At 30.6% G+C, this 26,233-nt stretch overlaps 1 protein-coding gene across 1 annotated transcript in view; it reads right to left on the bottom strand.

Annotated features, from left to right (window-relative positions):
- LOC142334035 (uncharacterized) overlaps positions 1-26,233 on the bottom strand; it is a 211,311-nt gene that overhangs the window by 955 nt on the left and 184,123 nt on the right. Inside the window, exons 20-26 of the mRNA XM_075381700.1 lie at positions 23,798-23,852; positions 18,955-19,059; positions 17,275-17,391; positions 14,749-14,946; positions 9,635-9,801; positions 4,925-4,978; positions 1,850-2,163 (exon numbers count right to left, since the gene is read on the bottom strand). Of these exons, the coding sequence (XP_075237815.1) occupies positions 1,851-2,163; positions 4,925-4,978; positions 9,635-9,801; positions 14,749-14,946; positions 17,275-17,391; positions 18,955-19,059; positions 23,798-23,852 (1,009 nt within the window). The 3' untranslated portion in view covers position 1,850. The remainder of the gene's footprint in view (positions 1-1,849; positions 2,164-4,924; positions 4,979-9,634; positions 9,802-14,748; positions 14,947-17,274; positions 17,392-18,954; positions 19,060-23,797; positions 23,853-26,233) is intronic.

Here is a 26,233-nt window from a genome sequence, read left to right as displayed (position 1 = left end):
AGATGGGTGGAAAAAGTGACAAATGAAGAGGTGTTGCGGCAAATAGATGAAGAAAGAAGCATTTGGAAAAATATAGCTAAAAGAAGAGACAGACTTATAGGTCACATATTGAGGCATCCTGGAATAGTCACTTTAATATTGGAGGGACAGGTAGAAGGAAAAAATTGTGTAGGCAGGCCACGTTTGGAATATGTAAAACAAATTGTAAGGGATGTAGGATGTATGGGGAAATGAAACGACTAGCACTAAATAGGGAATCTTATAGCTGCATCAAACCAGTCAAATGACTGAAGACAAAAAAATCATTTTATTTAAATATAATATTTTTTGTTTATTTAACTCAATGATTCTAATTAAAGTGTGTGCATGCATACCATATTTCATTTGCGTGGGTGTGGCAGTAAAACCGCCCACTTTAAATATTTAAATACTTTTTGAAACTTTAACTACTTTTCATTTATTTCTCATCTGTGATGTCACAACATAGCAGACGACTACAACAGCTCTACGTCAATGCTACACTAGTGCTCCTTGTGGTGAGAGGCGGTACTACTGATGTAGAATAGCCACTTAGCCGCTAGTTTATTTAGATCATTTTTTTGGGTTGGAGGTGCAATGTTGCAACATTTTTTAATTGTTAACAAACGTGCCTAAGAAAAATAAGACCTTAATTAGGTGAAATTTTGACATACTGAGGGTGACCTTGCTCTACAGCCTCATTCTTATGACCTTTAAAATTGAAAATTTAATGGCATCAATGCCCAATATACAGGGTGATTCAGGAGGATAAGGCAATACTTTGACAACTCATTCTAGAGGCTAAAAATAAGAAAAAAGTTCATATAAACATAGGTCCGAAAATGCTTCGTTAGCGAGTTATACAGAGTGAAAGATTTTGCCTGAGTTTCAGTTCCTCCAGGTAAATTAAGGCTTTCTGAAATTCTGGGAAGGTCAATTAAGTGGCAAATTCAATTGTTTCTTATGGTTTTTGAGCTTGGAAATTGAAAAAAATAGATCTCAGAACTGTATCTCTTTTAGTTTCTAAGATATCCCATGTAAAACGCCAAAAATATGGTAAAAAAACACACTTATTTTTACGTTTGACATACAATAACATTGTTAAATTGACAATAAATCATACAGTTTTTAAACATAAATTGTAGAGAATTTAATTATAAGAAGATTGATGCAAATAATGTCAACAGAAAACAAATAAAATTTTAAACATGTCGACTCTTAACAACAAAACTGACGAAAACTTAGAAGAAAATGCTATAAAAAAAGAAAACAGATGCGCCTATTAGGTAGAATAATTTTAAACCTAACGAAAACAAGTTGGCAACACTGATTTTTTTCATCACAATTTGTTTAAATACTACTCATTGTTGTCAGTTAATTGTGGTAATGTGTTAAATAACCTTTCGCTGATGAATCGTGTTTGCAGTATTACGTCAAATTCTTATCGTTAAAATTTCAGAAAACTGTTAAGAAGTGTAATTTTATATTCATTTTACAGTGCATAAAAATCAAGTCTGTTAAAAAAGTGAAATTCTGTTTAGAAAATTCTGTTTGTATAGAAGTAATCTGACCAAGTTTGGTCAAAATCGGTCCAATAGTTCTGGAGATATAAAGAATGCAAGACCAAACACACACATGTACAAACGAACATCTGGAACATTTCCATTCTGTTTTTTGGGTTCCTTAGGTGTAAAAATATCAAGATCCAGTAAAAACTGCTCTTGCCCAAATTGGACTGATCACAATACTTTCCCTACTAATGGGAGATAAAAATTGATGGAAAAGTAAAAATTGATAGCTTTAACTTTCAGGGTTAAAATAACTTCCATACCTTATTGTTTTTTCTCTTCTTGTTGTGGTTGTTGTTGTTGAGACTGCTGTTGCTGTTGCTGTAGTTGCTGTAGCTGCTGTTGTTGCTGCTGCTGCTGCTGTTGTTGTTGTGGTAAAACACGTAAAATCGCTTGTACTTCTTCAGCGACAGCAGCTAAAACTAACTGAAACTGCTGTTTAGTAGCTACACTACCCATTCGCTGATCACGGATATGTTCTAATGTAGCCGCTATATCGATTTCCTTAGCTCCTTTTGCCATACGATTTAATACCATATCTAATAAACAATACGTACCAGTCCTGCCAACTCCGTCACTGTAAATAAAATAAAATGCATTAAATAAAAATTACCAACGTTATTGTCAAACTGAATTTGTCTTATTTGTTTTCCCATTAATTAGAAAATAAGTCTAAAACTAGCCAGTAAAGATAATAACTGAAAATATGTCAATTCTCAAATAAAAGAACCATAAATTATAAATTTATTAAATAATTCCAAATAACAATATATTAGTAGAAACCTTAACTATAATTTATATTCAGTTACAAATTGTATAAACACAAAAAAATAGATCATGAAATATTATTATTAAATAATTCTCTTAATATTATTAAATTAATAATAAAATCTTTGAATATAGTTTATAAATTTATAAATTAAACCTAAATCTATCTAAAATTAAACTGAAATACTTATGATCACAAAATTAGAAAACTTTTTTATAATACAGTGTATTCAAAAAGTAACTATATACCTGCCACGAATTATTACATCAGTACGTAACAATAACTTACCTTAGAGTAGTTGTTGGAAATGGTTCTCACAAACATCCAAGCATACCTGCATGAGTCTCTTCTTGTACATGTAAACTCTGATAAGTTGTTCAAGTAGATCCACCGCTTTGGTCTAGTGGTGAATGCATATTCCCAAATCAGCTGATTTGAAAGTCGAGAGTTCCAGCGTTCAAGTCCTAGTTAAGGCAGTTACTTATATACGGATTTGAATACTAGATTGTGGATATTTGTGTTTGGTGGTTGGTTTCAATTATCCACACATCTCAGGAATGGTCGAACTGAGACTGTACAAGACTACACTTCATTTACACTCATACATATCATCCTCATTCAAACTTTGATGTAATACTTGAATGGTAATTCCTGGAGGCTAAATAGGAAAAAGAAATAAGTTGTTCAAGTAAAATTTTCTTGGTGAAATCATGAATTGTAGTTTGAAGTTCCTGAAGGCTGGAAAACGTAACATTACTTTTTGTATAACTTCATAAGTAAACAACTAGTAGGCTTAAGTCTGAAGTACAAGTCCTTAAAAATGATTCGATCTCTGAAAACCTCTTGCAGTAATTGATTGGACTGTGGACACAGTTATGTTGAAACCAACCAGAATTAATTTTTTTCTCAGTTAGCTTACCCATGAACTGATAAATGATTTCATAATAATGAAATGAATTTATTGTTTCTACGAAGAATATTGGGTCGACTATTCTTCTCTTGGATATTGTAATTCAAACTTCAACCTTTATGTCATATACAAGAACTTAATGTATGGCATACAGATTGTTGGCAGACCATAAACGTGGCCGGCCTCCGTGGCGCGAGTGGTAGCATCTCAGCCTTTCATTCAGAGGTCCCAGGTTTGAATCCCAGTCAGGAATGGTATTTTTACATGTTACATTGTCATCCATCTTATTCTCTGAAGCAATACCTAACGGTGGTCCCAGAGGTTAAACAAAAAAAAGACCGTAAACATGAATTCTGTGCATGCACACATCGTGAGAAATGGAATCATGTCTCATCAGCTTAGAAAACAAAATCCAAAAAATAAACAGAATTGTCTGCTAGATACTGTTGAAACCATTCACAGTATTGAATTCACTTTCCATAGTCCTGCGGATAATTTTTATAACTTGATAACTTTTGAATCACTTTCACTTTATACTGGATGAGACTGAGCTTCTTACGAATTGCATTGTGTGCACTTACAACACTGATGTTTTTCTGTTAGAATGACTTTCATATGTACATGTTTTGACTACGTTGCATAGCAGCTTATATGTCTTGCACTTTCGTTTCATTGAGTACTGATGATCTACTTCTTTGTTCATAGTCCTTTACTGATCCCAACTTCCTAAATTTCTTAATTACTATTCTTACATTGTATCAATTACTAATTGGAATATCTGGAAATCAAATTGAAAACCGATCTTTCACTGTCTGCATTTATGCACTGTTCTCATGGAAGACGTATTCAACGAGAAATATTTGCTGTTCTAAAATTATCACTACCATTTTGAATACACAGAAGTCTCAATCGTTCAAAAGCAATGAACAAATAGTGAGGAACAAAGAACCAGACATACCTTCTCATCTCAAAGTTACCAGTTTAAAGGGTTGCAAAAGCAAACTGAACACAACACAGGATTACCAATCTTTGTAGAAAATGTTACTCACAGCGCACAGAATTCAATCCCTTAACATATAATCATGTTTATAAAGGTGTATAGTTACTTTTTGAGTACACTGTATTTGTGACAATGATTTCTCCTGGTAAACTGTATATTGTTACTTTTTTTTAAATTTATAAATAAAACAATTTTTAATAAACTATTTTCACGTACAAATTGGAATTTATTCATAAAATTTGGTTCATTTTATAATTTCAAAAGTAAAATATACTTTAAATAATTTTCATCACCAACTGTAATGGTTAAAAATATAAAATTTACAAATGAAAAGACCAGCTGTTCTTCCCAAAATAAATTTTTATATTTTTCAATAGATAATGTAATATCAGCAAGATTTCAAAGGCTTTTTTTCGATGAGAGGAAAACCAGTAAGCCTGGCTTTACTGATTTTGAGGTCCTGACAATCTCAGCAAGGAGAACTATGCAGTCAGATATATACGCAAAAATAAAAATTGGGAAGGAGAGATTACAAATAAAAAAAAAGAAAAGAGGTAAACTATCAGAAACAATCTATGCAGATAGGTAGGTAGTTTTTATTACTGTACCCAGAATTGATCACACTAATAAAAAGATTAATATAAACAAATGAAGCTTACCTGCAATGTACAACTATCGGACAAGATCTTCCCCTGAATGATTTATTAACTTTCCTGAAACAGAAAAATAATTAATATAAGTAAATAGATATTCATTAGGAATACAAAAAGAACATCTTGGAAGTGTGTTCCTCATAACAGTATAACAAATGTAAGTCCATAAAAAAATATAGATTAAAATGCTATTTTACAAATTTTATAAAAAGTGTTTCTTTTTTAAATAAAAATACAATTTTCTTATTTACAAAGGTAAGTACAGTGATTTGTGACCTTTTTCCAGGAGTGGAAAAAAATGTTCCGATAGGCATCTTATCTGAAATTAAATTATCCTGAAATAATACAATTTTTTTTCAGCACCAAAACTGTGAAAATTTTGTTTATTAGGTTAGAAATAGGAACGTGCATATATATAAAATTTCCACATTCTAGAATGTTTATCTATTAAGTAGTAATTTAAAATATTTACTATGTTAATGAAAACTGTCTAATTATCATTAAGATCTGCCAAACCGTGAGCACTTTTATAACAGTCATATGAACAGGTTTTCAGTTCAATTTACTATTCATAAATTTTTTTTTTACACTACATATTACAATATAACGTACAAGTGTATATGTAAGTGTTAGTAATAAAATCAAATTTCTTGAACTTGTATTTGTTTTTTATTGGGATATTTTTACATCAATTTTCTCAGAATTAAACCATCTACAAGTTTTGATATATATTACACATTTATTAGTAATTTAACAAAGTTTTTGTATTACAAACGTAAAAAAAAACGTGTTTTTAGACAATAAATTTTTCTGTTTTATGTCAGATATTGTGTAAACTACTGGAGATATGGTTCTGGAACCTGTTTATTCAATTTGGCAGATCAAAATCCATAAGAAACCATCAAGTTTACCCCTTACTTGGGTTCCTAAAACTAGAATTTCAGTAAGGTTTTATTTCATTCTTTGCCCAAGAATCGGAGCAAAATCATTCACTAGCTGTAATTCACTGACAGAGTGTTTCTGGACCCATGTTTGTATGACTTTTTCATTATTTTCACTGGTAAAATGAGCTCAAAAAGTATTGGTGAATTAATTCACTACAGAACCTTACAAAGTATCTTGTAACTGGGAATATGAGATGGCATATGAATAATGCCATGCCTGACCGGGATTCGAACCTGGGAACTCCAAATGAAAGGCTGAGACACTACCACTCTGCCATGAGATTGGTGGAATGGTAAATATTCATTAAAATATTTATTAAGTAAGTATTCATTGAAATATATTCAAAAAGTAAAAAAAAAAATTAATTGAATAAATTAAATAATAAATAGTCTGACAGATCAGGTGCACATATAAGTATCGGTAGGTAAAATGTATATAAGATTGGTAACAATACAAATGAAACAAAAAACTATCTTAGAAATTGATTTAAAAATTATACCAAGAAAATACCAATAAAAAAAGGGATAAACATTTTTAAACAGCATATTTTCACAGTTATTCACCTAAAATTTCAAAATGGAGTTCTAAAATGGCATATAATAGTAGGACCAATATCCCTCGTGAAAGCTGAATAAAATCACTTTTACTTTCAGATTGAATTATGTTGGCTCAAGTACAAGTCTTTATGATAGACTTACTATTATTATAAACTTATAAAATGTTAATCAAATACACTTTTATCCTGATCAGTTCATAATACATAATACAAATCCCATCGGGGATGGGTTTACCCATTCTTGAATGAAAAAAAACTGCTTCAGAATTTACCTAATCGTATCATCCCAACCCTGTAGGGGAAAACACCTGTCTTGTGACGCTTCCGGTCGCCACACATCCCCCCTGTTCCTAGCCCTGATGGGCTTTAACGGGAGTCGTCTTTTGCCCTCTAACTTTTTATATCTCATAGTAATAAGCCAGTCCTTGTTGGAATGCCACCGATGTAAATGCCTTGGTAGACATTTACATCTATGATTTTTAAACTCAGCTTTTACCTTCGTTGTAGGCCTCATCCAGACTGTTAGAATGTCCAACCTAACTGGATCAAAGGAAACCGTAGTAAACCTTGATTAGAACAGCATCACAAAGTATACCATTAGTTACAGTACAAAAAATAGACATAAATGAATCAGCTACATTGATTAAAAAGTAATCTATAGTCTCATTACATGCCTGCCTAATATCAGGTGGAGGAATGGAAGATCCAGACCAAGAGTTATTCATTCGGTTCAGCGACAGAATGGTTAGTAGTAATTGCATACTACGAGGGTTATTTTTTTTTCAAGGTCCGATTGGTCGCGAAATAAAAACCTGCGCAAAAATCGGATGAACCTTTGTGCATATGTATTACGCAGCGTCTCTAGTATGGCTTTCAATCACACTACGTCACTTCGTTTAGTTCTGAACACGCAGCTAGCATGTAAACATGTCTACAACAATAGCACCTCCCGCTAAGTGTGAAGAGCATGCAGTAATTCGATTTCTTCAGGCTGAGGGTGTAATGTGGCTGAAATTCATAGACGAATAAGTAATGTGTATGGTGAAACTTCAATGAGTGACAGCAAAGTGTGACAACGGTGCAGGAACTTTAAAGCAGGACGTGCAGATGTTCATGATGCAGGCGGACAGGGTAGGAAGCGAGTGTCAACTCCGGAATGGAGTTCTCTTGGTGGAATTCATGGAACGTGGCATGACCATCACTGCTGCCTCATACTGCGTGACTCTTCAACATCTACGAAGGGCAATTCAGAATAAGCGGAAAGGAATGTTGTCATCAGGCATTGTCTTTCACCATGACAATGCTCGGCCGCACACTGCAGCTGTAACAAAGAAGCTCCTGCAGCGTTTTCGTTGGGAAGTGTTTGATCACCCACCACACAGTCCCGACTTAGCTCCATCCGATTTTCACCTCTTTGCTCACATGAAATACTGGCTAGGAGGACAACATTTTGGCACAGACATTGAGCTGCAGATCAGTGTAGAAACACGGCTGAAAACACAGGCGGCTTTGTTCTATGACGAGGGTATTGGAAAGTTGATACCACGCTACGACAAATGTCTAAATTGGAGTGGCAACTATGTAGAGAAATAGCACAACTATGTAACTACTTGTTACAAATAAAAAATTTTTAATTTTCATGGCGGTTTTAATTTCGTAACCGATCGGACCTTGAAAAAAAAATAACACTCGTAAATTGGTTTAAACCTGCATTTTTCATTATCATTTTATAGCTAATACATTATTTTGTTCTTTATAATTCAGTACCTAGTACATACAAGGTCTGTCCACATGTGTAGACACCATTTTTGACCTTGATCCTACTTCCACTACTACTATAAGATGCACTTCACTGCAACCTCTCAGTCTTGAGTAGTGTGCAATAAGTAGTTTGACATTTCTGTTTGTGTTATCTCAATGAGAATCCAATGACAACTTATAATAAGCTTCAGAAAGCTTTTGGAAATGATATTATGACAAGAACACAAGTTTTTTGTTGACATATGTTTTCTGAAAGTAGAATGAATGTTAAAGACAAAGAGGATGACCAACAATTTCATGGACAGATGACAACAGAGTCAGGGTGTGTGAAATTGTACGATCTGATCGAAAATTCTCAGTGAAGATATTTTAAAAAAAGTGAACGTAATTGGAAAAACTGTTCACCTAATAATAAATGAAGATCTGGAAATGAGAAAAAATTATGCAAAAATCTCACAAAGCAGCAGTGAAGCTCGTGTAAAAATGTAGCAGTTGAACTTTTGAGAACAAGTGGAATTCAATCCAGAATTATTGAACTGCGTTATCAATGATTATGAGAGTCAGTTCTTCCAGTATGATTCAGTGACAAAACATCAAAGTATGCAGTGGTGTTTACAGAGATTACCAAGATGAAAAAATCTCACCTATAAAAGTCAAAAGAGACATACATTAGTATGTACTTTTACAATTTGAAGAGCGTTATTTATAAAGAGTGAGCGTCTCCTAGAGGAATAATAAATCAATATTTTTACAAAGAAATTCTAGAAAGACTTTGAAAATGAGTTCTCTATGTCCATTTAAATGTTGGAGTTTTCATCACAATAATGCACCGACCTATTCTGTTCTGTGTGAACAGCAGTTTTTGACTTCAAAGGATTTTTCGTATTACCATAGATAACTTATTCACCGGATCTTGCACTATTCAACCTTTTTTTTATTTCTTAAAATCAATTTGGTACTCAAGGAACACGGATTTCAAAAAAAATATGTTCAAAGTACTATAAACAAAGATCTTGGATGGAATTTCTCAAGAAGAGCTCTAGATATGTTACCAGCAATGGTAGAAGCAATGCAGTAAGTGTGTATAAGGAAACTGCTTTGAAGAAGATTACACTCTAGTTGGCTAAAAATGTAAATAATTTTTTTTTTTTGAAATCAGTCACATTACTTTATTATCTGACTTCGCACCTATTATAAAAATAATCAGGATTTAATTTTTCAACAGATTTATTTCAAATTGCACTGTATCTACTGAAAAATTGACAGTTAACCCTTACAGAATAAATAAAGTAATATGTAACAGTAAAAACAACAAAGGAAAATAAAAGACTGGAATATTTAGGAATAAAGGATGTACAGAACGGAAATGAATGGTGCGTAGTATCAAACAAGTTAAACAATTAATGACTAAAAAAAAAAAACAATTTAATAATACTTAATGATAAAAAAATTACCTGCGGAATTCTAATAAAGCTTTGATAGAAGAAGGTACTCCACCATCAGGCCAAGATAAGAAATGGAATTGAGTAACAGTTCTTGTTTCACCAGTTTTAAGATTCTTTAAATAGAAACTTCTTACTAAATAATCATCACACCATATATGTTCTGATACCAAATGCACCTAAAAAAAATTAAATTAAAATAATAATAAAATTAATATGTCTTTATTTAAAATTAAAAGCTATTGCAAAATTGACAAAAAGGTGCATGGGGCAACTGATTAAAAAGCAATCTATAGTCTCATTAAATGCCCGTCTATATTCAGGAGGGAGAATGGAAAATCCAGGTGAAGAGTTATTTATTCAATTCAGTGACAGAATGGTAAGTAGTAACTATATGTTTAACTGGTTTAGACTTGCATTTTGCATTATCATTATATAGTTAAAACATTATTTTGTTCTTTATAATTCAGTACCAAGTACACACAAGGTTTGTTAAAAAAGTATTTTGAGCTTATTGTTTTTGTTTTTTTTTGTTAAGTATTTGGATTCAAGTGGTAAACCTCAGAAAGTAGTAGCAGTAAACTCCTTAAAATATACATGCATCATGCTTTGTAGCTTTATAGAAAAAATCAGTCATGCTAGGCGGATTGTGTATGCGATGCTATAACAAGAGCTTCTTGCATTTTTATTTTGCTAATGACAAAACATTACTAAATCAAGATTTACTAAAATGTCAGAAGTATTCAAAGTGAAACAATTAATATGATTCAGCAAGCTTTTGTCATTGATTCTATAGAAGTACATAAAATTATTTTCATTGCCAGTAACATGAAAGAAAATATTTGCACTTTTTACTTCTTTCTTAGTATTATTTATTCATTCATCCAAAGATTTATTGTTATTTAAAAATTAACTTCAAAATTTTAATTTTTTTCCTTAGATAGTTTTCTCCTCTCCGCCTTGGGACTGGACTAGCTTTGATATGAGCACAACCGCTAGGGAGATTCAGAAGGAAATTTTCACTCCTGTATTTCATCCCTCATCTTTGTCTGGATAATCTTGATCAACATTGTAGACACTACGTGCCATGATCTTTCGGTCTGCAACATAATCCCAATGATATTCTTTGGGATAAGCACATTGAATTCTCTCCGGTATGCTTCCCTACGCTACACAGGGACAGCTTGTACCCCAGTTCCCCATGTTTGTGGAGAAGCCATCTCTGTATCAGTCTGTAGTTCCATCTTCCCTAAGTAGACTGATCCCATCTCTCCTGCCTTACATTTGAAGCCTCCATATCTGCCTTACCCACTCCCCTGTGCATCTTCTCCTCTTGTGTTTGAGTAGATCCAGTGTAGCAAATCTGACCACCTTATATGAAATTGACTCAAATAGATTAATCCATTGTTAAACATAAAACTTCAATTTATCCCAAAATAAAATTTTAATCTGTTAACCATATTCTCTTAATGCAATTTTTATTTTTTATACTTAAGTAATGCATTACTAGCTCTTCAACATGGGTAATTCAATATAAAAATTATATAAATATTACAAATATCATTGTAATGAATTGAAATGATGTAATAAAAATACAGTATTTTTACTGTAGATTAAATATTTCTTGTTATCTAAGTTTCTAACTACAAAATTAAATTTTTAAAAGATGATTCAAAGGTGAATTTTGCACTTTTTATTCTCATATCACTTTCTGATGTTAGTAAGATTTGTATTTTAATAAATAAAAAAAGCCAAATACATGATAGAGATAACAGATAATGACACAGCTGGGGAAATATATAACTTAAATAAGCAATGATACCATTATGAGCCAAAAATATAGGTTATCTGCAACTATTTTCCTCCAGAAATTAGATAGCTTACAGAGAAGGATAGTATTTTGGGTGGTGAGGACATACCACACGGTTTCCTTAGAGCTGTGTTGATCACAGCAGATATTCTGTCGATGAATTTGCTGATCCTGGGGAGGAGTAAAGGGATGACTAAGTTGGAGGCAAGGGAGATCTTGCTTTGAAAGTGGCAGAATAAGAACCGCTGGCAGATGGATGTACTTGCTCAATCTGAACATTAGGAGCTGGATAGAATGAACTCATGATGAGGTAGATTTTGGATGACTTAGTGGCTTACGAGCCACAGGGCATTCAACAGTTACCTGTTTGATAGGGGAAGGAGTCTCTCAGCTGAATGCAGGTACAATGGAGACAAAGGTACAGTTGGACATTGTGTCCAAGATGGCTAGCAGATAGGCTGGGTGGTGAGAAATATGCTAGCCTTGATGTAGTGATGCGGTTATTTTTGCACAGCATGACAGGATGGAGATTATGTGCTAATTTTTTTTTTTTTTTTTTTTAGGGTAAAAAATGCTTTCATATTATCATCACTCGTTGTGTGCTAACTGGTGCAGAGCAATCCTACAAGCAAATACACAAGAAGAATAAAGTTTAGAGGACTAATAGTAGAACAGTAGCTGCTGTTGGGTAGGAGTAGGGTGAAAGTAGTACATACAAGGAAGTGGTTGGGTGCTCTCAGAGTTGTCAGCTACTGTTGAGCTGTCTAGGACTCTCTGAGCTAGTCTGAAGTCCTGTGGCAAGTACAGTATACCCCGAGTAATGTTGAAAGATAGGTATCAAAGCATGCTGTATTAAGGGAGAAGGGGTTTAGTCAGTGAGAGCCCAACACTAGTGTCAGTACAGGTGGGTGAGGAGCTCTCCCCTCCTCCAACATAAAACAAAAAAAAAATAATAATTATTTTATTTAACCAATGACTTTTCATTATAATTTATAATTACTAACACTGCAGTCAGTATAATAATTAGGCTGAGTATAATTTACTCGGCTCTGTTCCCAAAAAAAAAAAAAAATAAAAGAAATTATGTTAAAAAAAACAAAACAATATTAAAGATACATAAAAAATAATTCTATTATGATGTAGAATCTCATATGTGTGTTAACAGTTTTTAAACATGAGCCTATTAGAAGTCCCTGTTTTTATCATACTGGGTAGAAACAATGTATTCATATACAATGCGCTGTTTTCTAACAGAAACAGTACATTTGCTTTACACCATCTGTCTTGTTCTTTCTTACGGCTGGAACTTACGTAAAGTAACTGAAATACAAGAGGCACTAGTCAAAATGTTTTCTTTGAAAGTAATGATGTTCATTAACCGTCAATTCTTATGGTGAACAAAGAAAAGATATCACTTCTACAACCTGGCCAAGCCATTGTGCAAAAGTATGTTTGACTCAGTGAAGTAGGCAACAGAAAACCACTAGTTAATTTTTATATTACCTACCTAATTTTTATATTAGGTCCGTTGAGGGATGCCTGTTATCTTGAAAATTATATATCACTTTCAAGAGGGTCTTGTAGCTTATATCAAAAACCTTTTACATCATAGCACTTACCATATATAAAACTGTCTTTGAAAGGGTAGATATGTTTAAACACAAAATGAAATCTATCCTGAAGTCCACTTAATGAAGATTGAGACATGCTAGGAAATACAAGTTTGATTGAATATGCAGTTTTTCCTACAAACAGTATTACATTTGATTAAAAACAATATACAGTAATCTGACTGACCTAATTATGGAATTTAGGGAAAACAATTTGCAAATAAAAGAATATAAAAAAAATTTAATATACAGAGAAAAGTTGTGCAATACCATATGAAAAATGCATTCATGGAAACCAATCAGTATATGAAAAAACTTTTATTAAGTTTTAAGAAATAAATATCAAATAATTTCATAACTTATATAAATTTTGTTTTAAATAAATGTTCAAAATGCTCTCTATTTGCAGTTATACAAGCATCAACATGTTTCATATGTTAGCAGCCACTTTTTTAATAATTGCACCACTGATACGGAATATTTTGACTTAAATGTTCAACTGGAGTAGATTGATCAATTCTTGCAAGGATTATTTCTGAACACTTTTAAATAATTACAAAGAAAAAATCTGTGAAAGATAAATTTGGTGACCTAGGTGGCTAAAGACAACAGAAAATTTTCTCCTCAAAGAAGTAACATACCAAAAAAATGTGTTATTCTCTGTGTGGACTGTTCCACCACCTTGTTGTAACCAGTAATTGCCTTCATCTTCTTTAGCGGTATTTGAAGTCAGTCATAATCTGCTGGTAGCATTACATATAGTGTTTACTATATGTAAGTTATATATTAATGTAGAGACCCACTATTCTCTTCTGGGAAATTGCTTTCCATAACTCGCAATATTTACTGAATGTAATAAGTCTTGTAGAAAATGTGAGGGTTCTTTGCAATCCAATATTGATTGTTCTGGATGTTCACATATGAAACCAAGACTTGTTAGTAAAGAAAATGTTATCCAAGGTTCAAATATTGCCGTGAACAAAATGCATAAATAAATTTTACTATAGCTGGATCTTTTTGTATGATTGGGGTTCTTGCAATTCTTGCATGAAGAATGCAGAATATGACTGTAATAATAAGCCATATGACTGCATGATATGGCTGTAATTTTAATTTCTTTATAGCTTTGTAGTATGACATTCCAACCTGCCAAGATAGCTGTTTTATTGACTTAAAGTCTGCACAGACACGTTCTAGAAATTCGTCATTTAAATTTATTGGTCAACCAGACCATTTTCCCTCATTTACACTACTGGTTTTTCTAAAACAAAGAACTATGTGTGAAATTGTTGCCTTATTGAATATATTTGGTCAAGAAAAAGCTACAGCAAAGTCTTCCTGGCACTTAAAAAACAATTTCAATTTAAAATTACTCTCAAGAATTGATACACATTCAGATTGTATAAAATGCATGGTAATCGTTTAACATTAAATCTGCCACAGACAAAACAGCGAAAGATTATCTGATTATTGTGCGTATGTTATTGCTATTAGGTCAAGCATTACCAATTGAAAAGCATATTTCCCACTTCACTGGATTAATGAATTCATGGTTGCGTAACTTTTGGCTTACTCTGTATAATATGATTTTTTATCATAGTTCTTTACTAAATTATATCAACTCAAACTCGCATGTTTTCATTATACAGGTCGCCAAATATAATCAAATTACTGATGATACAAAACAAGAATAGAACATATTTTACCTCATAAATATGATACAATTCAGAGCCCTCTTCTGGCCAATATCGATGACACATAGCATTGTCATTTTCAATTAATCTTGTTAACATCACCATAACAACGCATCCCTGTTCCCAAACCATTTGCCATAAATCAGGAGTTGTGTGTGGCAAAGGACCTTGTGTAGCAATATAAGCTGGATTCCTTGGATCATGATCCATCTGTAACCATAAATAAAAATTATCTTTACATGTATACAGAACAACAAAATCTGAATGAAGATCTTTAATGTAAGTGGTTGAAACAATTTAAAAATGATAATAAAACAATTCTGCAAGAGAAAATCATTATATACTAGATTTTTAATATTAAAAGTATACTAGCTGTATGTACACTTGGCATTCAATAACATAGACTAGAATAAAATGTTCAGTATTTCAAAAAAGTTAGGGTTCAAATACAGAGATAGAAGAACAATTGCTAACATTTACTGGAACCAAACAGCAACAGTAATAATTGAAGAACATAAGAAAGATGCCGTAATAAGAAAGGGAGTCCGACAAGGATGTTCCCCATCACCGTTACTTTTTAATCTTTACATAGAACTAGCAGTTAATGATGTTAAAAAACAATTTAGATTTGGAGTAACAATACAAGGTGAAAAGATAAAGATGCTACGATTTGCTGATGATATAGTAATTCTAGCCGAGAGTAAAAGGGATTTAGAAGAAACAATGAATGGCATGGATGAAGTCCTACACAAGAAAATAAACAAGTACAAAACAAAAGTAATGAAATGTAGTAGAAATAACAAAGATGGACCACTGAATGTGAAAATAAGAGGAGAAAAGATTATGGAGGTAGAGAAATTTTATTATTTGGGAAATAGAATTACTAAAGATGGATGAAGCAGGAGCGATATAAAATGTTGAATAACACAGGCGAAACGAGCCTTCAGTCAGAAATATAATTTGTTTAGATCAAAAATTAACTTAAATGTCAGGAAAAGATTGCTGAAAGTGTATGTTTGGAGTGTTGCTTTATATGGAAGTGAAGCTTGGACGATTGGAGTACCTGAGAAGAAAAGATTAGAAGCTTTTGAAATGCTATAGGAGAATGTTAAAAATCAGATGGGTGGATAAAGTGACAAATGAACAGGTGTTGTGGCAAATAGATGAAGAAAGAAGCATTTGGAAAAATATAGCTAAAAGAAGGAACAGACTTATAGGCCACATATTAAAGCATCCTGGAATAGTCGCTTTAATATTGTAGGGACAGGTAGAAGGAAAAAATTATGCAGGCGGCAGCGTTTGGAATATGTAAAACAAATTTTTAGGGATGTAGGATGTAGAGGGTATACCGAAATGAAACGACTAGCACTAGATAGGGAATCTTGGAGATCTGCATCAAACCAGTCAAATGACCGAAAACAAAAAAAAATATCGTCATATATCACTAAAAAAAAAAATTGAAAAATTTTGGGGGGCAAATTCTGAAAGAGTATTGTGTTTTGTCGTATGAAAGTAACACAGACAATGAGGAAGAAAGAGATGGATTGAAGCTTTTGAGATGTGGATGTGGAGAAAGTAAGCCAAATAGATAAAGTCAGGGATGAGTACGTAATGAATAGGATTAAAGAAGAAGAGAAATTTTGCAGGAAGTATAAAAAAAGAAAAGCGGTTAAGCCATAGAGGAAGTAGAATCTCGACAATTGCATTGGAAGGGTAGTAGAAGGAGAAAGGAAGTGAGGAAGAACAACAATGAAGAAATGGATGGAGACAGTGGTGGTGTAAAGGTCCTGGCACCAGGCAGAACACCAGATGACGATGATAATGGATGATGAAGACAACCCTACGGTTTTTATTTAACATTTTTGAGCTGCCCCCATCCCATGTTGTGGACTTATACCAAGAAATAAGTTGTTTTGAAGTAAGAACATTTTTTTAGAATGTCATTTTCCAAATTTAACTGTTAAATAGTTATTTAAGGATTTCCTTATTTTATTAACACTGTATAATGATGGTAGTATTACACTATATAATTTACTGTTTTTATCTGTTGTCTCTCTCCTGTTATTATTATTATTCATTAGATTTCCAAGGAAATTTATCCAATACTTGATTATATAAGTCAAAATCAATCATTTTGATTTTTTCGTTCAGATAAAGAGGAATGTAACATCAGTTATTTATTTTTTTTTCAAATTATCGTACACTAAGTGTTGCTTGTATGAATAAGACAAATTATTTGATACATATTACATAAAAATTCTAATCCAATGTTACAGATGTATAAATACAATTCATATTATACAACAATTTAAATAAATAATATATATCAATTTATTATAATTCATTTAAAGTCAAGTTTAAATATATGGAACAACAAAGTTTCCTTTTATGATAACTCTTCCAGAACCAAATATATAATTTATTCTATTATGCTTTAAACTTATAATTAACTTTAGTTGAACATAAAGAACAATTTATCAATATAAAATATAATTACAACTATTTATATATAAATAAATAAATAAACATTTAACTTACAATTGTAGAGGCATTGATATAATCTGAACCGGAGATGTTTGATAAATCATTTAATTTAACTCGAGCATGATCATATGGCAAAGAATTAACATAACGATTCTTCTTAACATTCTCTGGCTGAAAAATAGAATAAAAATAAAATAAAAAATTTATACGTTTTACTTTAAAATTTTTAAACATTTTCTTCTATTCTAATCACCTTGGGTAATAATGGCTCAACGCATGGATAATTTGTTATCCATGCGATAATTTGTTAAGTTATCAGAGAAATGATAAAATACAAATGCGTGTTTATCTTAGCACCATTCATATTTATTTATGCTGATAGTAATCTGTATTGTCTTTATTTAGCAACGGTGTATAACCATCTAGATGTATATGTATACATTTATTATTCAATTTTTGCTCAGGTATAGTTCTTTAAATAAGTTTTTTGTTGCTCAGAGTCATTTAGAAACATTTATTCTATACACAAATATATTTCACATAACTTTGGCTAGCTAAAGTGCATTTCTATTTTATTTTTATTATTAATTTTAATTTAACTTTTAATTTAATTTTTTTATTAATGACTTCATACTTTGTATATATGAAATTTTTAATTTTAATTTAAAATTTAAAAAATTTTGAATATAAAAAAAATTAGTTCTATTTCTGTTTTGACTTAATTGGAAAAGGATTTTTAACAAATTTAAATCTCAATTTTAATTTTAATTTGCAACGTATGATTTTAATTTTAATGTGTAATTTGCAATGAAAAATTAGAAAAATTAGAGCAACTGATGATGAAAGGTGTTTGTGAAAGCGCTCTTGCTTGGATTTTGAAATAAGGTAGGTGTCGTCCTATTTCATTTAATTTTATTAATTCTGAACTTGGGTTGATTGGATTAATATAATTATATAGAATAATCAATCATTTTCACTACACCTTTTCTACAATTTTTTTCTAGGTTATTTTTTCCATTTTTATGCTGTTAAAATATTTTAAGCAGGTCTTTAAAATGTATTAACTGTATCGCAAACACTAATAAGTAATTTCAATTGATAATAATTTATTTAAAAAGAAAAAGGCAAATCTCTACTTTTACAGTAAAATAGTATTTTTTTTAAAATTATTTATTGATATAAAAACTATAGTAATTTAATGGTATAATAATGAAAAAATTTTTTTTTATACGAACACTTAAGAAAATAGAAGTAAATTGTACAAAGTGTGAAAAATCTTGTAGAAATTTTTATGAAAAATTTTGTTTATGCACCACTGTTAATTGATTAATCTAATTTCTTTGATTTCAATAATATTTACTTCTGTAGGTAATTTTATTACTATTAAAGCTGATTCTTACATTCTTATAATTCAGACTGTCGATCACTAATAATCTGAGAACCATACAATTATAGTTATTAAAAAAGTACTACTGATAACAGTATTAATGAAAAGTAATTATCGTCTTACATTTATTTGGAGTAAAATCTTAAACAGCCGTATGATGTGATTAAATTTCACTATTTTACCCTCTTTCTGACCAAACATCATTCATTATCTTCTTTTTACAAAAGAAAAAATCTTCTTTAAACATAAATGCAAGCACAAACGAAGAAGTTTTTATAGAATGATCTACTGCAGAACAAAATTTAACATTTAACTGAAAAAATTAATACGAGAGATACGTCATATACCTTTACTGCAGTAGTAGTAGCACATGGTTCAGCTTCATAAGCACATAACGCAGCCCATTCACGCTCCAATCTATCTTTATTTCTTAGATGATCCTCCATGTATGACTAAAATCATAAAATTATTTATTGATTAACATAAAATTATAAATTAAAACTAAACTTTTAGGTAATCATATCAAAAATTTTTAATTATAATCACATTTTTAAATTAAATATGGCTCATTATATATTATCGTAACAGGAAAGTTGATATTTGAAGGTTGGGAAACATGTACCATATTTCATGTAAGATGATTTCCTATGTACGTATGTATGTATATATGTAAATTTAATTTAAACTTATAGAACAGTTCCATTGCTGGTAATATTACATCCAAAATATTGTTTGGTTTTTCAATCTGGTAAAAGTGGCTTTACCCAATAGATAGATCAACGATTACGCTTATTGTGTAGTCACTAAATTAAAAACATAGGTCCCTGAATCAATCCAAAGCAGCCTTACCATACAATCATCAATGTCAAAGAATCTGGTAAGGTCATATCTAAAACCACAGTCCCAATAATGGGGGAAAAAAAAAAAAAAAGAGTTAGGTGGTGAGAAAGATTGATTTACCCATTGAGTTGATCATGATAATTTACTATCTTGCCCAGGATTTTAACTGTAATGTTAAGACTTACAGTTTTCTGAACATTTGACCTTGCTCATTTAGTACTGAATTTAACTGAGTTCTATAATGAAATTAAATAAATATAAAATTACAATAACGTATAAAACAGAACTGATTACATTATATTTAATTAGCACAGAAATAATCTTACTGTACGACAATATTATGATATTAAAGAATACCAGACATCATTCACCGATTACTACCACTATATTCCAGAGTAAGTATTGAATAATACCCAAACTGCCCAAGAAAAATTGTTTAATAGTCATATTCATACCAAAAAAAGAAAGAAGATCACATATTTAGTTTGTCAGCAGTTACAGCTAGATTAAGAAAACTTCTTTTCTATTGCTTCTCTTTCAGGTGGTCTTCAAAAAGCTAACCATTACTTACATACTTATTGTAAATCTACAGCTCTTGATGGACTTCACTTCCTCAATAATCCTTCTTCACACCTTCCTTTCCATCACCATAATCTTCCACTTTCTCACATCCACTGAAACCAGATTCCCATAATATCATCCTGCCACTTCATTCTTAGGAGGTCATTTTGTCTTTTTCCATATTCTTTCGTTCAATATTATCTTGACTATTGTTTTCACATCTATTTTAAGTCTTACTCTACTTAATCTTTGACCTTTATAAATTTTACAATATCTCTACATTCATGAAAGTGTTAAATTCTTTATTTTATGCACTCTCAAATTATATCCCAACGTTTTTCTTTTACATCTTTTTAATACGTTTTCATTTTCTTAATATGATGTATCCGATAAATTTTATTTTTATCCATCTTAATTATTTATTCTTAAGCAATTTTACAAAGTGAAAATGGGCTATGGTTTCATAACAAAATTTGTTCTTCAATGAAGTACTGCTCATTACAGGAATTAGGGATAAATATAATAAAAGAAATTAGTGATACTGTTATTAATGTTTTGACTCATTGGTTTAATTTTCTCAAAAATTCTAGAAAAAATATAAAAATAAGGTTGAAAAAATAAAAATTTTCAGTAAAAATCAATATGGTTTTCTTAAAGTAAAAAATACTGAAGATGCTCTTTTGAATTTTATGTCCAGTATAATAGAAGGTCAACGTTCAACAAGTAGCAGGCTTGTTCTTTGATTTGAAATAAAAGCATTTGACATTGTGGATCACAATATTTTGCTTGACAAACTATGAAAAGCTAGAATAAGAGGTCAATTCGATAAATGATTCGAGATATATTTGAGGAGAAGATGTCAACAGGTCAAATTAGGAGAAGAAATAAGTAATCAAGATAAGTACGTTATCCCACAGGGTTCTGTACTTGGAACTATTTTATTCATTATACATATAAATGGTTTGTGTAGTGGAAAATTTAATGATAAAGTGTCAAAATTTACTGATGAAACGGCATTAGATTATGAAGCTAAAACTGTATATGAAATAAGTAAGAATATTGAAGAAGACCTTATGAGAATTAGATGGTGGTTAATCAAAACCATAAATAATTTTTCAATTAAAATTACAATACAAACATAAATTGTACATGACAAAATATATCAAAAGTAAATACAGTTAAGTATCTAGGAATAATTTTTGATGTGAATCTGTCTTGGAAGGAACATATAAATAAAATTTAAAAAATCAGACTAAGTATATATAAACTTTATTTTGTAAAGAATTTTTTATATTACAAAGTTACTGAAGATGTTGTAACACTCCTTGATAAAATCGAGACTAATGTATAGTATAACTTGTTGGGGAAGTGTGTGTTGTTCTAATAAAAAGCCATTACTGGCAGTAATAAAACATGTAATTAATTAGAATGATTTCAAATAAAAATTGATTTAGTGAGCCTTTTTCGTTTTTTAAAAACATATTGCCTCTAAGATATTTGTATGTTTTTAGAGTCCTAAAATTTTTTTATAAAAGGTGTAATATATGCACACATATGGGTCAAGAGTAATTTAAGAAGGAATGATAAATTTGGTTACGTTTCCAAAAATTGGAACTGTATAAACATTTTTACTCATTTGTGGGTCCAAAGGTGTACAATTTGTTACCTAATAATATAAAGGGATTAAGAAACTGTAGAGAATACAATGCTCTGATATTTGTATGGTTACTAAAAATTAATGAAATTGAAAAGTTATTATTGTAATCTAATTATAGAAGAGATTGTTAAAAGAAATTACTATTTTAAGATTACAATATTTATAGATTGTTATTCTTATTTTAAGTTGCCTTATTATTTTAAGTTAATATTTATAGATTGTTATTCTTATTTTAAGTTGCCGGCGGTATATCTCAGAATTTCTGTTTCACTTTATAAAATGTTACTGTAATGGTACCTTCAACATGGATTTGTCAACAGAGGGTACCTAAATTTTCATACACGTTATGCATTTTATGTTATATTGCAGAAATTGTTTTATTGAATTTTCTATTTATTATTATTGTTATTAAAAATAAAATAATTAATTATATTATTGTTTATAACTGTATGTGAAAATAATATATGAATAAAAAAAAATATTTTTGTAATTCAGATATTTCATCAATATTTGAAATTTATTTAATTTAAATATTAACATCTGATCATGAATGTGATCCACAATAGATAAAGGCTTGTCGGTTAAAATATGAAGAAAAATTATCTTGGTGAAGAAGGCTCTTACAAAGTTGACAGCTGCTGAAAGGATAAGGTAATCAAGAGGAAGTTACAAAGCTGAGAGTACTTCAGCTCTTCCCAGTAGTCATCGCAAATCAGCTGATTTCAAAGTCGAGAGTTCTAAGGTTCAAATCCTACTAAAGGCAGTTACTTTTATACGAATTTGAATACTACATTGTGGATACCAGTGCTCTTTAGTGGTTGGGTTTCAATTAACCACACATCTCAGGAATGGTCAACCTGAAACTGTACAAGACTGCATCTCATTTACATTCTTACATATCTTCCTCATTCATCCTCTGAAATAATACCTTACAGTGGTTCCAGAGGCTAAACAAAAAAATAGTCATTCACAGCATTGAGACCTGGACCAACAAGATGGAAGACCAGAGGAGAATTGATGCATTTGAATTGTAGGCCTATGAAACGATCTGCATCATCATGGACGGAAAAGAGGATGAACCATTCGATTATAAATGAGCTGGTATACCAAGGAGGTTGACCGCATTATGCTTCCAGTGCATCCTCTACTTTTTCAGCCATATAGTCCATAGGTCTAGTAAAGATTTTGAGAAGCTAGTTATTCAGAGCAAATCAAAAGCACTACATTACAAGGAAGAGTGGCCAAAAAATGGCTGGACCAAATTGAAGCTTGATAAATGCTAGGGGCATTGATTTGAATGGCAGAGGACTGTAAGCTACGGTGGGAAATTGCCAGCAGGATATGAACTGGATCACCAACTCTCAGGTGTGAGAGGAAGGATCACTGATGATATGAAGATGTATTTTCATTTCATTTATTATAAATTCAATTTTTTCATAAGCAGCTTTGTACATAATTTATTTTTTAACACTATAAATAGGCTTCAAAATTTTATCGAATCAGTGTTAAGCAGTTATTTTTCAAATAATAATGACTATATTGTATTTCATTTACCGGCCACTATTTTTTTTTCTTTCAACCACAGTTAGGTATTGCTTCAGAGGATGAGATGAATGATTTGTAATGTGTGTGAAAATGCCAAGCCTGACCGGAATTCGAACTTAGGACCTCCAGATGAAAGGCTGAGATGCTACCACTTACATCACAGAGGCTGGCTGGCCACTATTTTGTAATAGAGAAACTTCACTAAAAACCATTATAAATATATCATTCTACCTAAAAGCAAGAAACCTTACTGTATAGAAAACAGAAATTTATTTCATTATAGCCACATTACAAACACAAAATGGATGAGATATCAAAATGTCGAGTTAAACAGGACGTTGTTTTCCTGGTCAATGTTGTTAAAGTGAATTTTATTGTTATTTTAACTTAAATTTTGTTCAAGTTTAACCTAAAGAAATTTATAAAAGCTATATCCCATATTTTGGGAAATTCGGGGAAAATCTGTACAGTAAAAATATTAATTTTTAACTTATGTACCAATTATTACTGGTATCATATTAAAATTCATTAATTTTTGTTTTTAAAATAAAATAAAAATTGATAAAGTGGTATATTAATAATCTTACCAAAACCATATGTCCAGTTGATATATCCATATTTGTCAACGCTGGCTCCTCACTCCTGAAAATATGAATTTATAAAAATAATATATATGAATTATCTAATAAAATGTTATTTATAGCCATTAAAATAATTAATGCATGATTTTACATATATATCATATCTTCAAAATAATATAGTAACATTTCAATATAAAAAAAACAATTTTAACTTTAAAGCTGGGAAAAACTATACTTCCTTTTTCATAAAGTGATGTACAATATTTACAAATTTTACTTCATGTATTTTAAAGATTAACGTATAACTCATAAAAATTTAATCATAAATGAATATATAAACATTATTTTTAACCTAATAAAACGATAATACCCAGTAAAACAACTGAAACTTCAAACTTTTTTCTTATTTAAAAAAATAACCTTAACTTAAAATAACTTACCAGGTTGGTCTAGTGATTAAATTATTGTTGCAAATCAATCGTATAAAAGCTGATTTTCAAGGTCAAATGAAGGTTTTGAGATTCAAATCCTAGTAAAGGTAAGTTACTTTGAATATGAGTTTGAATACTAGACAATGGGTACTGGAGTATTTTAGTGGTTGTGGTTCAATCAACCACACACCTAAGGAATGGTCAAGATTACACCTCATTTATATGTCATATATATCATCTTCCTCTCATTGGACCAGAGGGGGAGGTTGTTTATTGTTTATTGGTTAAACAGGTTACAACATAATGTTAGGAATACGAAAGATAGAATTTAAAATGCGCTTAAAATCTGTAGTTATTCTATTTAATATGATTATAAATAAAAATACTGCTTTATTATGTGCAATATTGTAATTAAAACTGTCAAAAAGTTACTCTATTACAATTTTATGAATATAATTTAGGGTGCTTAATGCTAAAATTAAAAGATACATCATTAAAAATTTTCCTGCTATGCCGATCATGTGATACAATACAACTTGACAACTTTCATATTGCAATCAAAACACTAAGAATGTTATTTTTATTTTTATAATTAATGTTTAAATATAAGTAAAAACATTTTCTGAATTTTTAAAAATTTTGTGGCCCTTGTATCAGTGGGGCTTTTTTTTATTAATAATGATTACCAAAATAAGATTTAAGCAACAAAATTTTGAAATTTCAAATAAAAGGTCTTTTATTTTGGGGCTCACTTACTCTGTGGAGTCAATTTTAAAAAAAAATTTACTAAAAAAAAATTTTAAAAAAAGAATTATTAAAATACATTGAAAAATTAAGTAAAAATTTTATGATAGTAATATAAAAATTACTTCTTATTTTGGGCCCAGTGTACATTTTAGGAGCCAAACCATGTTTCTTTCATTTTCCTGTTTAGCAACCGGTAATTACCGTGCAGATACTACTTCAGAGGATGAATGAGGATGATATGTACGAGTGTAAATGAGCTGTAGTCCTGAACAATCTCAGTGAGACCATTTCTGAGATGTGTGGTTAATTGAAAACACAACCACCAAAGAAACAGCGGCATCCATGATCTAGTATTCAAATCCATATAAAAATAACTGACTTTACTAGGACTTGAACGCTGGAACTCTCAACTTCCAAATCAGCTGATTTGGGAAGATGTGTTCGCCACTAGACCACCCTGGTGGGTCTACAGGCCAAAACTACTAGAATTTTTAATCACCCTTAAAGTGATAAAGAAAAATAGAAAAAAATATTTTAACAATAAAAACAAAAAGAGTTAGAGCCTAAATAGAAAATAAAAAATACAGAATATATTTTTTAAAGGTAGGAATAAATTTGTAAACATTTGTTTTTAATAATCAAATATAAAGGCAGATCGAAATAACTCATTTAGAGGAGGAAAAAAATTTTTACCTGGACTTTTATAAGTACAAATGGTAAAGGGGCTTATAATAAACGTAAAAAAAATAAATGTATGAGCAAGGATGGTGGAGGGTTGATTTGGAGGGGTTGAAAATGGGTGAAAAATTGTATTATTGTAATTTCCGGTGAAAGTTGATATCAAAAAAACTTGTGGTTATTTAAGACACAGAAAGGTATATGTACTTTCACAAAGTTTCGTCAAAATTAAATTATTTTTGAGGAAATGAAAAATAAAAAACAAAGAAAAAAGTTTTTTCGCATTTTTTCAGAAATTTTGAGGTTATGTTAAAAAGTGACCTCTACAAAAGTTGTAGATTTTTGCACGATCTACAACTTTCATATTGGAAAATTTTTTTTTCAACTCCCCAAATCACCCCCACCACCTGTGCTTATGCATTTATTTTTACGTTTATTATTCAACCCTTTACCATTTCCTCTTACAAAAGTCCAATTTTTTTTTCTCTAAGTATAATTTGGTTGGACTAATAGGTTAAGCTTATTTGCTTAAGTAAAGTTTTTTTTTAAATCTAACACTCTTTTTGGAAAATTATAGACTTTTTTT

The sequence above is a fragment of the Lycorma delicatula genome, chromosome 13 (assembly GCF_047948215.1).
Source record: "Lycorma delicatula isolate Av1 chromosome 13, ASM4794821v1, whole genome shotgun sequence".
In the NCBI taxonomy this organism is placed as follows: domain Eukaryota; kingdom Metazoa; phylum Arthropoda; class Insecta; order Hemiptera; family Fulgoridae; genus Lycorma; species Lycorma delicatula.
This window is presented reverse-complemented; position numbering and strand designations above follow the sequence as displayed.